The sequence below is a fragment of the Apis mellifera genome, linkage group LG2 (assembly GCF_003254395.2).
Source record: "Apis mellifera strain DH4 linkage group LG2, Amel_HAv3.1, whole genome shotgun sequence".
Taxonomy (NCBI): Eukaryota; Metazoa; Arthropoda; class Insecta; order Hymenoptera; family Apidae; genus Apis; species Apis mellifera.
The window spans coordinates 4,691,312-4,705,071 of NC_037639.1; the positions used below are offsets into that span (position 1 = coordinate 4,691,312).

General features: G+C 33.3%; 1 protein-coding gene across 5 annotated transcripts in view; it reads left to right on the forward strand.

Moving 5' to 3' along the window:
- Positions 1–13,760, forward strand: part of LOC408718 (leukocyte tyrosine kinase receptor) — a 23,720-nt gene continuing 9,960 nt past the window's right edge. For 3 of the 5 annotated variants that reach the window (XM_016910734.2, XM_016910733.2, XM_016910736.2), the window contains exons 1-13: positions 2–1,433; positions 5,895–6,106; positions 9,037–9,422; positions 9,713–9,905; positions 10,005–10,132; positions 10,759–10,890; positions 10,999–11,154; positions 12,226–12,356; positions 12,433–12,605; positions 12,771–12,865; positions 12,955–13,053; positions 13,174–13,351; positions 13,427–13,574. In XM_016910734.2, coding sequence (XP_016766223.1) covers positions 9,074–9,422; positions 9,713–9,905; positions 10,005–10,132; positions 10,759–10,890; positions 10,999–11,154; positions 12,226–12,356; positions 12,433–12,605; positions 12,771–12,865; positions 12,955–13,053; positions 13,174–13,351; positions 13,427–13,574 — 1,782 coding nt within the window. In that variant the 5' untranslated portion in view covers positions 2–1,433; positions 5,895–6,106; positions 9,037–9,073. Of the gene's footprint in view, positions 1,434–1,530; positions 1,670–5,894; positions 6,107–9,036; positions 9,423–9,712; positions 9,906–10,004; positions 10,133–10,758; positions 10,891–10,998; positions 11,155–12,225; positions 12,357–12,432; positions 12,606–12,770; positions 12,866–12,954; positions 13,054–13,173; positions 13,352–13,426; positions 13,575–13,760 lie in introns of those variants that run through there. The other 2 variants (XM_016910735.2, XM_026438971.1) reach the window with 2 other exon arrangements.

Below are 13,760 nucleotides of genomic sequence, written 5' to 3' on the forward strand. Positions count from 1 at the left end.
TAAATATATTTCGATGTTATCTAAAAATATATGCACGTATGATTAAATATATTTTAAAGCAATAATTTTTTCTATCGTTATAAATTGCGCGAAAAATATCGCACGCGCGACAAAAAGAGAAGAGCGTTGTTCGAAAGTTGGAAAGAAAATATTCGATCCACGGTTAGAACGAATTCCAGTAGCTGGAATTCCAGGGACCACGGTCGGAGCGCGTGGATCGTTTCGGCAGAAAAGAGGCGCAGACGTGAGTCCAACTCTCGACAGGGGCGGAGTCCCTGCCCTTTGTCAATAAGAGAGCATGCTCCCTCATATCCCTCTTCCATTTCGTCTCTCTTCTTCCCCACACTGGAACGCGTAGCTCGCAACATCTCCTCCACCACCCTTCTTCATCCTCATCTACGTCCATCTCCCGTCCTCTCTTCCCGATCTTCCCCCTCCTCGCTCTCCCTGTAATCAGCCTCTCTCATCCTCCATTACTTTTCTCCCTCGCGTTTCTTTCCCTCCGCGTTTTCAATCGCGTTCCTCCTCTTCCTCTCTTTCTCCATCTCCTCTCCTCTCTTCATCGTCCACCCTGGCGCCTCCATCTTCTTCCCTCCTCCTCCTCCTCCCAGTTTCGTTCCAGGGGACGAACTATTTTTTCGCGGTACGCCTCTCCAAATATACCCACACGGCACACGTCGAACGAGCCGGCCCCAGAGCACAGACGCCGCGACGCCGCCGCCGCCGCCGTTGGCTGCTGCTGCTGTTGTTGTTGTAGCGCCAGATAGATCCGCGGCCGTAGAGCGACGAGACGCGACCGCGCGAAAGAAAGAGCGAAGAAATTTCGAATTTCGAATATGCGCCCAACGTGAATCCCGATGAACGTGTCATCGATCGATGGTTGCTGAACCAGGCCCGCCACGGTCCGCGCTCGGTCCACGCGTGTCTACGCGCAAACAGGAGACGCGCCGCTGCCCGCGAGCCGCGCTACTCTGTTGCTCCCGCCGTGCCTCGAATAACCGCGATTGCCCAGACCTGACGCGGATCTTCCACGGGGGATAATCGTTCTCGACACTTTCCGTACGACCGAAGTATATACTTCGAAAAGAGAAGAGAGATAGAGAGAGAATAAGCAAGATCCGGGAAGAGGAGAGAGATGGCGGGATAAAGGGAGAGAATATATTGGATAGGGAAAGAGGGAGAGAGAAAGAGAGGTGACTTTTATCGATTGTCGTCGTGGGACGAGATACGAGGGAGAGAGAGAGAGAGAGAGATATCCGTGCTGGATTCGAGAGTGCGGGGATCTTGCGTTGCGACAGAATCAATTCCGTGCGGTCCAACAACGCAACGTGTTACCCATCAACTTCTGTGTTTCCCATCACGATCAATCCGGGATGGGTACAGTGTCGCTACCCGCTTACGAGGCCCGTCCTCCCAGCTGATGGTGTTTTTCGGTGAGCGTGCATCGCGAGAAAGAGAGAGAGAGAGAGAGAGAGAGTGGAAAAAGGGTGGTCCGGTGTTGGGGTGACAGATGCGAGAGGTCGCCGCGGAGAAAGTATGTGATCGGTTGATGGAACGTGGTTATTAAAACGTGTGTTATTTGTGTATGTGTATGTGTGTGCGCGCGTGTGTGTGTACAGGATTCGCGGATCAGCTCGAAGCTGATTGGCCTCGTTGCTTGTCTCCCAACGTAAGTGATTCCTTCGTCTTTTTCTCGCGGATCGAGATAAATTTCGGAGTAAATACGGGAGTTTCGCGATTGGATTCATTGCTGGGATCTGTATGTAGATGTAGAATTTCCGGGCGAGGAGGGATCAGAGGAGGGGAGTTTCTTTTTCTTTTTTTTTTAAATTACACGGAAACCGTTGCGAAAAGTATATCTGCTCCGATACCAAACCCGGTTGAACTTTCGAACGTAACTGTTCTAACATTCCTCCGCTTGACATTTATCAAACAGTAACAGTGTGTTCGAGTGTTTGAAATGGAGGAGAAAGGCGGTACGTTATGGTATGCGTTCAAACTATTCAGGGCGAAATGGAAGAAACCGTTTAATACCGTTCCTTGTGATTTATCAAAATTCGATACCTCGGTGCCAAATCGCGATTCGACCTATTTTCCGAAACAGGGATAATTTTTATCGTCTATTTTTTGTTTTTGACGAACGATATTATCATTCTTTAAGATTGATTCTTATCTTTAATAAATAATTTGAATTTTCCTCGCTACGTTTCAATAATTTTTCATTCGATCGTATTACGTATTTAAATAATTTTTATAATTTAAAGCAAATGATTACAATTTTTTTTTATCATAAGAATTATTTTAACGCGACGAAGGTAAAGAAAGATATTATATATATATATATATATATATATCGAGTATAGTGGAACTTTGTTATAGAATAGATCATTGATCGCTATACTTATCGCGCAATTAGCAACTACAGTCATAGTTATGCAATGCAATTCGCAGGAGGCAATAAGAACAATCAATCTTTAATTTATTCACGTTAAATAACGCAACAACTCGTCCTTCGTAGTCTTAATATAAATATTTGTTCTCATTATGCAGTTAAATTATATTGTAAATATTATCAACGCATATTCTCGCGAATATTTTATCGTATTCGTAAACTTATTTCATTATTTCTTTGACGTATTTTCCTATTTTTTTTCTTTTTTTTTACATGCGATCCGATAATATCTCTCGTTATACCACCATTTTAACTTAATGGAAACAGAGACAAATTTAATTTAGATAAAACGATAAAATCGTCTATCCATTCACACGAAAAACACAAGGCTTGACATATTTCCTTTTTAGAATAATATTCGTGGCAATTTGACGGGAAGTTTCTTCGTGACTTTAATCATGGATTACGCGACTGTTGGAAGAGCGTAGTTTCAAGAGTCCATAATCTTTCGATGAGGCATAATGATTGCGTGCGATGCACGATGGAATTTCTTACGACTAGCTCAGCTAAATGACATTAAAATGATAATTACTTCGTTCCTTATATTAAGTTAATAAACTATTTTACTGTTTTTTTTTTATTATAATTAATCCTTTGTAGGAAAAAAATGAATTGCCAACGATTTAAAATTTCATGAAATTTTACTTTTCTTCTTTTGTAACGTAAAAAAAAAAAAAAAAGAAAAAAAATAGACTTGATAACAACGATAATATTTTTACAAATTTTGTCGAAAGTTTAGAACGTAAAAAACAAAATTAGATTGTCAAAAGTATATGTTTATCTATCTGTGAAATTAAATTTGTGTTAATTTATTTTAAATTTATATTAATTGAATCGTATGCTTATTTAACATATGATATAATTATTTATTACATTAATTATTAATTACACATTAACATTAATATATCGAAGAATAAGAATATTTCTTTAAATTTTAATTCATATTTTTTGGATTATAATAGTTCAAGTTAGATGTGTGTTGAATTGAATTATTTAAATTTAATTTATAATTTCATTAACCTTTTATTTCCTCATTAATTATCCAAGCGATTAATGAGATTATAAATAATGCGAGAAAAAGAAAAAATCACCATATTGATTATTTATTTTAAGAAATAGTATAAAATATAAATTAAGATAAAAAATCTAAAATTAAATAACCTAGCATTAGATCTATCTAACTATAATATATATATACGTTTATATATAGTATATATATATATACGTTTAAATATATTAAAATTAAAACAATTAGAATTAGATTACGTGTATTGCAAGACAACAAAAAACTTAATTGATCCGCGATTGTAGCGATAATTTAAATTATTACGCGATTATTTTTTTATGTTTTTTGCTATTTTGATCTAGAATTTCATTCGCCAAGATGCTTTGCCAGAACGCGATTGTAACCTTTTGACAGTGTAATAAAATTATAAAGAACAGACTAATACATATTTTTGTTTTTTCATTATCAACATTTTTTTCCACCTTTGACATCAAACATGGAAAATATTTTAACCTCTTATTAAACGTGATAGCATAATAGGAATAAATAAGTATAATTATATATATTTGTATACTTTTAATAATTGCAAAAATAAAAGATTCTATCTATTTTGATGGTTAATAACTCTATGCATGATAAAATTTACAATAACTGAATCTTTTTCTCGAGATTGTGGAAAGGTTAATCGACAGACGTGGCAGTTTGAAAATAGGGACACATCGATATATTAGCCAACTGTCGATTTATAATCGAAGAATCGAGAAGTAACTCTTTCATATTTAATATTCCGACGAAAGAATTTTTAGATTTGAGAATTTTAGTTTCTTCTTCCTATTCGATCAATTTCTATCGATTAAGAAGGCAAGAGATCGCGTAACGATCGTGCAAGATTAAACTCTTTTCGTAAGATATTCATATTCCCTAACCATTTTTTAAATTTAATGCATCCCCACAAATGAGAAATTGATTGTAACGAGAGATTAATTGAAATTTCACGGTACTCTTCTTCTACATTTTCCACAGTGAGATCAGATGATAAATCAAGTTCCAGCTTGAACAATTACTTAATAGATCTATTAATTAGATAATCGCATAGTTTGAGAAAGTATTACTTTAACATCCTATTATATATAATTATTTTTAGAATACCTCGCAACACAATATTTGCCTAAAATTTTTTAAATTAATTTCTCGATGATTATTTTTGCTTTGCGGATCATCGAGAATTATTTTGAAGAGTAAAAATCACGGATTAATTATTCTCAAAGTATCCGTGAAAAATACTCTCTTTTCTGAAATTCATTATAAGATCTTGAAAACCAAGTGTAAGTTTATTAAGGAGTGATGCTTCAATTTTTTTAACCTCTCCGTGTTTCATCGCCTTCTTCGACTCGTCGCGTGTTAATTGAGCGAGCACGCAGATACGAATATACTTCTTTTGTCGAAAATTTAAAACGTGATAATATAATGTCAATACTGAACGCACGCGAAGAATGTAAAATGTAATAAGAGAGAAAAATAGTAGGAGGATCTAAATCGAAGGAGAGTGCATGCCTGTGTAATCGGTGGAAGAGATTATAGCAAGCTCGTAAATTACGTTATCTCGAAAACATGACGAAACGTGCATGAAAAATTTCAAGACTCTCGATTTATAATTATCTAGTAATTTATTAACCTAAAAATCATTTTAGAGAAGAATTTTTATTATATACAGAATCTGATAATCACCCACTTTCGTACGTAATTTATTATAGAAACGAGGATCGAATCTTTTCTAATCAATCTCATTTTTAAATTCAAGATTTACCATTTCTCTTCCATCCCGAATCATTATAAAATTACTAAATAATCAAAACAAGTTCCGCTAAAAGAAAAGTTGCTCTACCACTGTCTATAATCTATTATACATACGAACTTCCATTAAAAGTACTTATCGAATCTTTCTCGTTTTCCTTCCTCCTCCTCCATCATTTTCCTCCTCATCCATATAGGGAAGAGTGACGAAAGAGAATACATGGGAAAGAGAAGCGGAAATAAGAGTAACGAGTATCGTCCAAATTGCGTCGAATTGAGTCGGGGGAGCACTTAATTCTCACTTGTAAAACGATCGCTTGAATATTCCGGAAAGGAGCGAGACAGGTTTATCGGGGAGGAAAAGATAGGAAGGTACCGAGACGGAGGGGTTGAAGGGAATCGGATTGGAGGGAGTGGAGAGGACGGATAACAGGATAGAGAGAAAAATAAAACCTTCGTTGGATTGCCTTTAACGAGAGAAGAGATTATCCAGTTGAGAGAGTTGTTGGTTGGTTGATCCAACAACGCGATGCAGCTAGTTACCATTCGACATTCGCGAGCCTCGTCCTCCATCTCCTCTTAGCTTCTCTTTATCCTCGCGTCGAAAAAATTTGACTCGAGCACACGTGTATTTTGGCGCAGGTGGCACAAGGAAGATCGAAGGGGGAGTCGCGATTGGCCGACGAATGATCGGAAAACGCGACAAAATTGTTATTGTCGACCCTGGATTGAGGGATTGAAAGGAGGGATTGATCGACGATCGAGGATACCCAAGGGCCGCTAATGCTACGGACGAACGGATGAACTGTTGGAAACTATGCTGGCATATTGTACGACGTCGCATTGGATCGAAGGTAGGACCGACTACACGACATTTTTTCTCGATTTTGGAACAATTAGGGCAATTAATACGCCCTATCGTGCGTTATGGGGGTTTATGGTCCGCGATAATGCGGTAAGAATGTATTATGGAAATTTTTCTCGAGGCGGTAAGAAATTATCACGCCGGATATTTATTTTAAGAGCCTTATTTCTCCCTATTTCGTGGGAAATTTTTATCGAAGCAACGGCAAATTAATTACAATTATTTATGGATATCGAACGGTTAAAGATTTCTAACTCTGAATATATAATTTATAATAAAATGAAAATAAAATATTCGTGATTGCATTTGTCAAAGATAAATATGAAACTATTTTAAAGTTTATTTTATATCACGAATGAATTATCGTGTTAAATATTTGCATTTTTCTATTATTGTAATATTTGCCAACACTGATAAAATACGGCATTGTTATTACAGAGTGACACGAACAATGTACTTACTTGCAATTGTTAGATACACTATCGATTCACATGATACGTTACGCATTATTAATATCCCGTTATACTGCACGTACAGTGACTGAATATAGTGTGTTGTTAAGCTTTCAAACCGAGAGTGACTGAAAGATCGATAGAAATACTATCTTGAATAATTTCTTTACTACTGTCTATCGATATAGAGCTAGAAGCTTCCTGGCATCTTATCAATCTTTATTTCTTCTCGATTTTTCTGTCGTCAATTCATAACAGGAATTTTCTTTTACGAGAGATTCTCGTGAAATTGAATTTTCCAGAAGACAGAAATTTTTATTTATTTATTTTTTTAAATATATTTCAATATCAAAAAATTTTAGCAAAAATAATTCTGTTTTTGACTTGCAAAATAATTTACAATTTTTAATTACCATTTCAAGAAAGAATAAAAAGGATAAACAAAGATTAAATAAATTTCTTTTCTAATTTTCAAAATGTACAGAGAAGAGATTAGGGAAATTTACAAGACGAGATATATAATATGAATAAAAAATAAATAAATCAATTCAAAGAAAGAATGCCATCGTTTGGCACAATCTGTTATTACCCACATCACATTTTTCTAAATATTCCATTATTGGAGTTGAAGCAATTTTGGAAAATGGAGCTAGAAACAGTCTGTAAAACGTGGCAAAAATAGTGCACGATCGAAACTTCGTTCGTGCACTCTCCTGGGCCATTGTACAGGGCTACATTTAAGCAAGCAAGAGATTTGTGAAAAGGGGACGAAGGGAATTAGTGGATGCGTTTTCAGCAATTCGCCTCGCTGAATTGGCCAAAAGTTTGCCAGTGTTAGTTGGATTTTCGATCGATGTTTGCGAGCTGACAATAGCCATATCCCTGTTGGGTATGCTTTTCATTTAACGAGAGAAAGAATTGAACGAATTCAAATCACCGGCTATTTCTTTTTTTCTAGTTAACAAGAAAATATTCTTGACGTACGTTATTAAAAAAAAGAACTTTATGGTGGATTATATTTTTATTGGAATATAATTGTTTTTGTTTTTTAATTATTTCTTTTTAACGGAGGAAAAATTGGAAATTTAAAAATTATTTTATAATTTTTTTAATTGCTAAGAATTCGTATTTATGTTTACTTTAATTTTGTATATAAATATATTTCAATTAGAAATATAAAATAATATAATAATAGAAAAAAGAATTATATAATTTTATGCAAAAAAAAAATTCAATATAACCTTGAGTTCCACCATAAAGAAAAATAGAGTTTTATTGAATATAAGTGATATGATAATGTATTTAGCACAGAAACGTAACGAGATTCAATAGGCACGTCGATGAAGTCTAAATCGTTTTATAAATTGATTTAAAACTTACGAACACTGATATAGTTGAACCAATATATATATATATATAAAATTGAAAAAAGAATGATAAATGAAACTTTTGATATCATTCTTAATTATCTATAAAATATAAGCAATACAAATATTTTATAAATAATTTTATATGAAATTTTTAATAGAAAGAAAAAATTGGTATCATATTTAAATCCTTGTGATATAATATATATCGTTTCTTGAACAATATATATTTTAACTCCTCTATCTATAAAATTAGAGAAACAACAACAATAGAAAAAAAAAAAATAATAGAATAAAATATACGTATTCTACGAATACGAATGAAAATGACATTCGAATAAATTTCTCTATTGGTATTACCATTACCAGGGATGTCTTCGTTATTACCGGCATACCGGAAATTATGAAATATCGGCGAATCAGTTATTCCATTTCCGCCAATCACTGCCTCGTTTCAACATCCAGTTCGTTCCCTTGTTTTCACAAGTAATTTTCTTCGCTTTACCTACACCCTTAACAACGATACAGCATTAAAAATTACTTTTATACGTTAAATCACATGCAATATTTTCATTCACTTCGATTTCTATATCACTTACGTGTATACTCTTGTTCTTCGATTCGTTTAACATAAGCGAATCATTTTTTCTTTGATTTTTATAAAGCCAACGAAGGCAAACATATTTTTAATTGAATTCTATATCATACTTCTTCTTTTTTTTAATTTCCTCAAAGTTGTTATTGATCCTCCTTTCAATTTGCAAGCTGTTCAATTTTAAAAAAAATCTCCAATTTTTTCATCCATCGAAAGGCTTCCAGCAAACGCGAAACCGCAAAAGTTTGAACTGCAATTGTAAAAGTAATCATAGAGATTGTTGGAAATCTCTATGCTCGATGTTCAAAGGTTTCGAACAACTCAATTGCTCGATCACGCGTGTATCTAATGATAAAGAAATACAGCCCAAGTCTGATCCATGCATCCGAGAATTGGACGGGCTCAAAATGGGGTCCGGCCATCATTATTGCCACGTAACTGAAAAACGGGTTGAAAAGTTAGAAAGAAGAAATAAAGAAAACGCGTGTTGCTTTACCTTTTCCAGGATATATCGAGCGGTTACACGAGGAAAGCGCGGAGTAATGATCAGTGATACGCGGTCCGAGGTGTTGACCGCGAATTTCAAACAGGCGAGTCGCACCGTGCATGACTGGCGGCGTAAATTCGCCTTGAGCGGTAACCTATTGTTGAGAATTTTTCTTGGCCTTTGTTATATCACGGGTACGAATTGCGATTGGAAAGAGAGAATGCCGCGTGGGACCAACAACAACAACATGCAGATCACTAGCCGATTGTCTCAGCTCGGCTATTGCGATCTGGAGGAGACCTGCGACTGGTCGTGGAACGACAAATTTCAAGAAAATTTCAAGAAGAGCCTACCCTTGAGAAATAAATTGGGGCCTAACGTGGACGCCAGTAATTCTACAGAGGGTAAGATACGTGATTAATTACCCCTCTCTCTCACGAGTTAATTAGAATTTTAAATCCTAAAAATCTACATCCAATTGAGGGTATCTGAGATACATTGAGACTTTTTTTTTAAAATTTATTTTGCTCTAGATATATCCAAAATATTCAAAGGTAGAAAATCGGTTTTAAATAAACAATTTTCGATTTAAACAATAAATTTATGGGAATTTAAGATAGAAGAGAAAAATCTCTGGAGAAAATATGGCGAAATATTGCAAGCATGAAATATCTAAGATATTAATTTCCACCAGGGCATTTCTTATGGTTTACTGGGTCCGGAAAACCTCAAATATGGTCCGGTAAAATCCCTCCAACTGGATCACGTTGCATATTAGAATTAGCTCTGTATCAAGTTGAAATGAGCAATGGTATTATCAAGTTACTTATAATTACAAACAATACAAGTTGGATTGCCGCGGAGAGGCAAGGAAATAATCATACAAAGTACGTAGCTTTTTTTCAACGATTGCTTAATTCTTATTATAATAATAATTAAAAATTATTTTTCGATAAAAATTGGAATTTACACCTGTTAAATTACAGATGGGAGATAATGCGTTTTACAATAGGTACTATCACTCAGTCACATCAGTTAATTATAGAGATTTTAGTACCCTATTCTAATTCCAGCATCGCTATTGATAATGTTCACCTAATCGACTGTTTCCCGGGTAATTATTATTCTTATATTGCAACAAATTTTTCTTATATGTGGGCCATATTGAAAAATACAATGTTTTCCAAAATATTAATCTTTAAATTTTATTGCATTTATTTATTTGATGAAATTAATTGTAAAAAGCTTTTTTTATTTCCATAAATTCGCAGATAAAAAGACATTCTAATATGAAATTTTACGGTATTTTTCAATATTTCCCACGTATATAAATTATTTTAAATAATCCCCATTCTTTTCTACACATTACAATGGTGCATCATTACTTCTTTATATAAATTATAACTACAATATTTGCACATATTACACGTTTTCTATACCACAAGGAAACAAAATTATAATTTTTCATTTAAACGAATTCAATATCCCTTTCTATATCATAATCTCGCTATGCAATTATAACAAGTTAGAACTATACCACCACGCGTATAAATATAATACCACCGGTGGTACCAAAGAAAACAAAAGCAACGGTCACACAGTTGAAAGGAAAATACGAGAAATTTCTACGTATCTAGAAAGTTTGACGCGGCATAATCTAAACAAGTGAAAAGACTGAACAAACACTGGCTTGCTTATATACGTGTAAGAAAAGAGAAACAAATGCATCGTTATTTGCAGAATCAACAGCGGTGAGGACTGACTGCACGGAAGACATGTACCGTTGTAAGAATGGCTCGTGTTTAAACAGAACACGTGTCTGTGACCTGACAAAAGACTGCGCCGAGGGCGAAGACGAGGAGGACGATTGCGGTAATTGTCAAAATTATTTTATACCTTCAACTCTATTTCCTCCGCGGTCAGTTCAGTTCGTCATTGTGCCGCGGACGTGACAGATCGTGATCGAAAAGGGTGTTTCAGACAAAATACCGGAGAACGCGAGATGCAATTTCGAGCACGGATGGTGTGGATGGAAAAATGTGCCGGGAAGACCTTTAAACTGGACCCTCCATCGTGGCGCAACACCGTCCGAGAAAACTGGACCTAGTTACGATCATACATACCGCAATGCGTCCGGTTCGTATATAGTTATGTATATGTATGTACATATTATGCCTTCGTGTGCACAAGTTTCAATGAAACTTCCATTTTCGCTCGGTTTTAAATACATTTGTCTGGATTTATTGTAGCGCGTTTAACTCTTTTATCCCGAATATATCTGAAAATATGTGGAAGATATGTATTTATAATATGTAGAAAAGAAGAGGACAAAATTATTTGAAATTATAAGAGTATACTATCTTTTTATGAAAAGGTGTCATTTTCTTTATACAAAAATTTCTTTCTTCCTTTTTTTTTTTTTTTATTATTATTATTATTATTCTCCATTGATTAATTTTGAATTAATTGCATTGTTATTGATGATTGATTTTATATTCTATTACTATTATATTTGAATATGTTCTTTTGAATATGCAATTATTAATATCTAGAATAAAATAAAATAGCTATTTATATTTTAAAAAAGAGAATAAAATAAAAGAACAGAAAATATTATGAGAATATGATATTCTTTTGTAATTAAAATAGTACTATAAAAATAGTATTTTTATTGCCTCCTTTTATTGATGTACTATAAATATTTAAAGAAATATCTGAAAGCTAAATTCAACGTTATAAAAGAAAAAAGCAAAATAAATGAGTAAAAACTATTTACCATGAACGTAATATTCCTTTGTATATAAATATTTTTTTTTTTATTGAACATCTTTAAAAATAGTTTTCATCTGAATAAATATGGAATCTCATTAAATATTCATATCAAGGTATTTAATATATACCACATAAAATTCCATATACTACATTTTTCTTTTTATTGATAAAAATTTCATTCATTTCAAATTATCACACAATATTTAAGATTTGATATTAAATTAAAAAATTGTATTTTAATCCTAAAATTTGAAATATTATTAATATTTAAGGATAAAAATTATACTAATTTTTTTTCTTACAATAATAATTTCCAAAGATAAAAGTACACATATTTAATAAATATTTAAAAATTCACTTATCTTCATTAAAAATATTTCTGATACTTCAAAATTTCAATCATTTTAATTATTTAATTTTAATTTTCCATTTCAGGGACATACGCCTATGTAAGTATGTCACCAAAAGTAGAATATGGTAGCCACGGTACTATTGAAAGTCCATTGTACAATCCTACACCACCTTATAATGGTGATCCACAAAGTCCTTACCATAAGTCGTGTCAAGTAAGTTGCCTCAAAATTAATTATAGAATTATTATATTATTAAATAGAATATGTTAATATGTACATACTTATACAGGTACGGTTTTTCTATCATCAATATGGTGCAAACAGCGGTTCTCTTGGATTGTATTTAGTTCAAGTAAAACCACATCAACCCCATTACGAACGATTATGGTGGTCTTATCTTAGTGGTGACAGAAGTGACGTTTGGTACAATCAAGCTGTTTCTTTACCTGATATCAAATACAGGTGATTCAATTTAACCCATTTAAATCATTTAATTTAATTTAAATATTGAAAATTGAAATTGTTGTTAAGTTGAAAACTTATTTACTTTATCTATTAAAAGTACCTCAAATTTAATTTCTCGTAAATTTTTGTAAAATTTTACATATGTATATAATTTGTTCATAGATATTTTCTTCAATTTGAGGCAAGCAGAGGATATTATTCAAAAGCTGATGTAGCTATCGATGATTTTTCCCTGAGTCCAGAATGTTTTGGCATTGGTATATTTCCAAATTTCTTGATTTCTCAAAATTAATAATCAAAAGTATACGTATTTTAATAAAATAATTATGTATGTATTTTTCATTAGGAGTTCCTCCTGAAGTCGTGGGAGATTTCAATTATTCTAACCCCGTCATTGATTCGGAAAAAATCCGTGTTCAACACAAAGACTTTGTTAACGAAACTGGTACCATACATCTTCTAAAAAAATCATAACAATAATAAATCGCCGTTTAATTTGGATACTGCTTGCATATTACAATATGCAATAATAATCTCATCAGTGTATAACTCTTTATATTTCCAGTTATACATATTACCACATGTGGAAATACAGGAAGAATAGGCCCCAATTCTGAGCAATGTAACAAGGAATACAATAGAACAGACATAGAATTAGTTACACCTTCACCAGAAGAAGATCCCCTTTCTTTCAATTTAAATGGTATTCAACGATGGATAGCACCTCGTGGTGGATATTATACGTAAGGATTCATTGTAATTTCTCCTATTTGTTATTTACAATATTAATATTAAGACAATTTATATCATAAACGTAGTTTAATTGGAATGGGCGCCCGTGGAGGAAAAGGTTCTGGAGGTATGGGAAGCACGTTGGGTGCACTTGTCCGTGGTGTAATCGAATTAGAAAAGGGTGATCAACTGTACTTTATGGTGGGGCAAGCAGGAATGGATGCGTGTCCTAAAGTAAGAATTATACATGTTAATATAGAAGCGAATAAACTGTTAATTTCATTAATATTATTTACCTCTTGTGATGAATTGAATCTGATACTATCTAAATTTTAATAATATTATAATATTCTTTTTCTTATTTTTTTCTTTCTCCTTTAAAAAATTTCAAAATGAAACTTTTTTGAATTTTAAACAGTT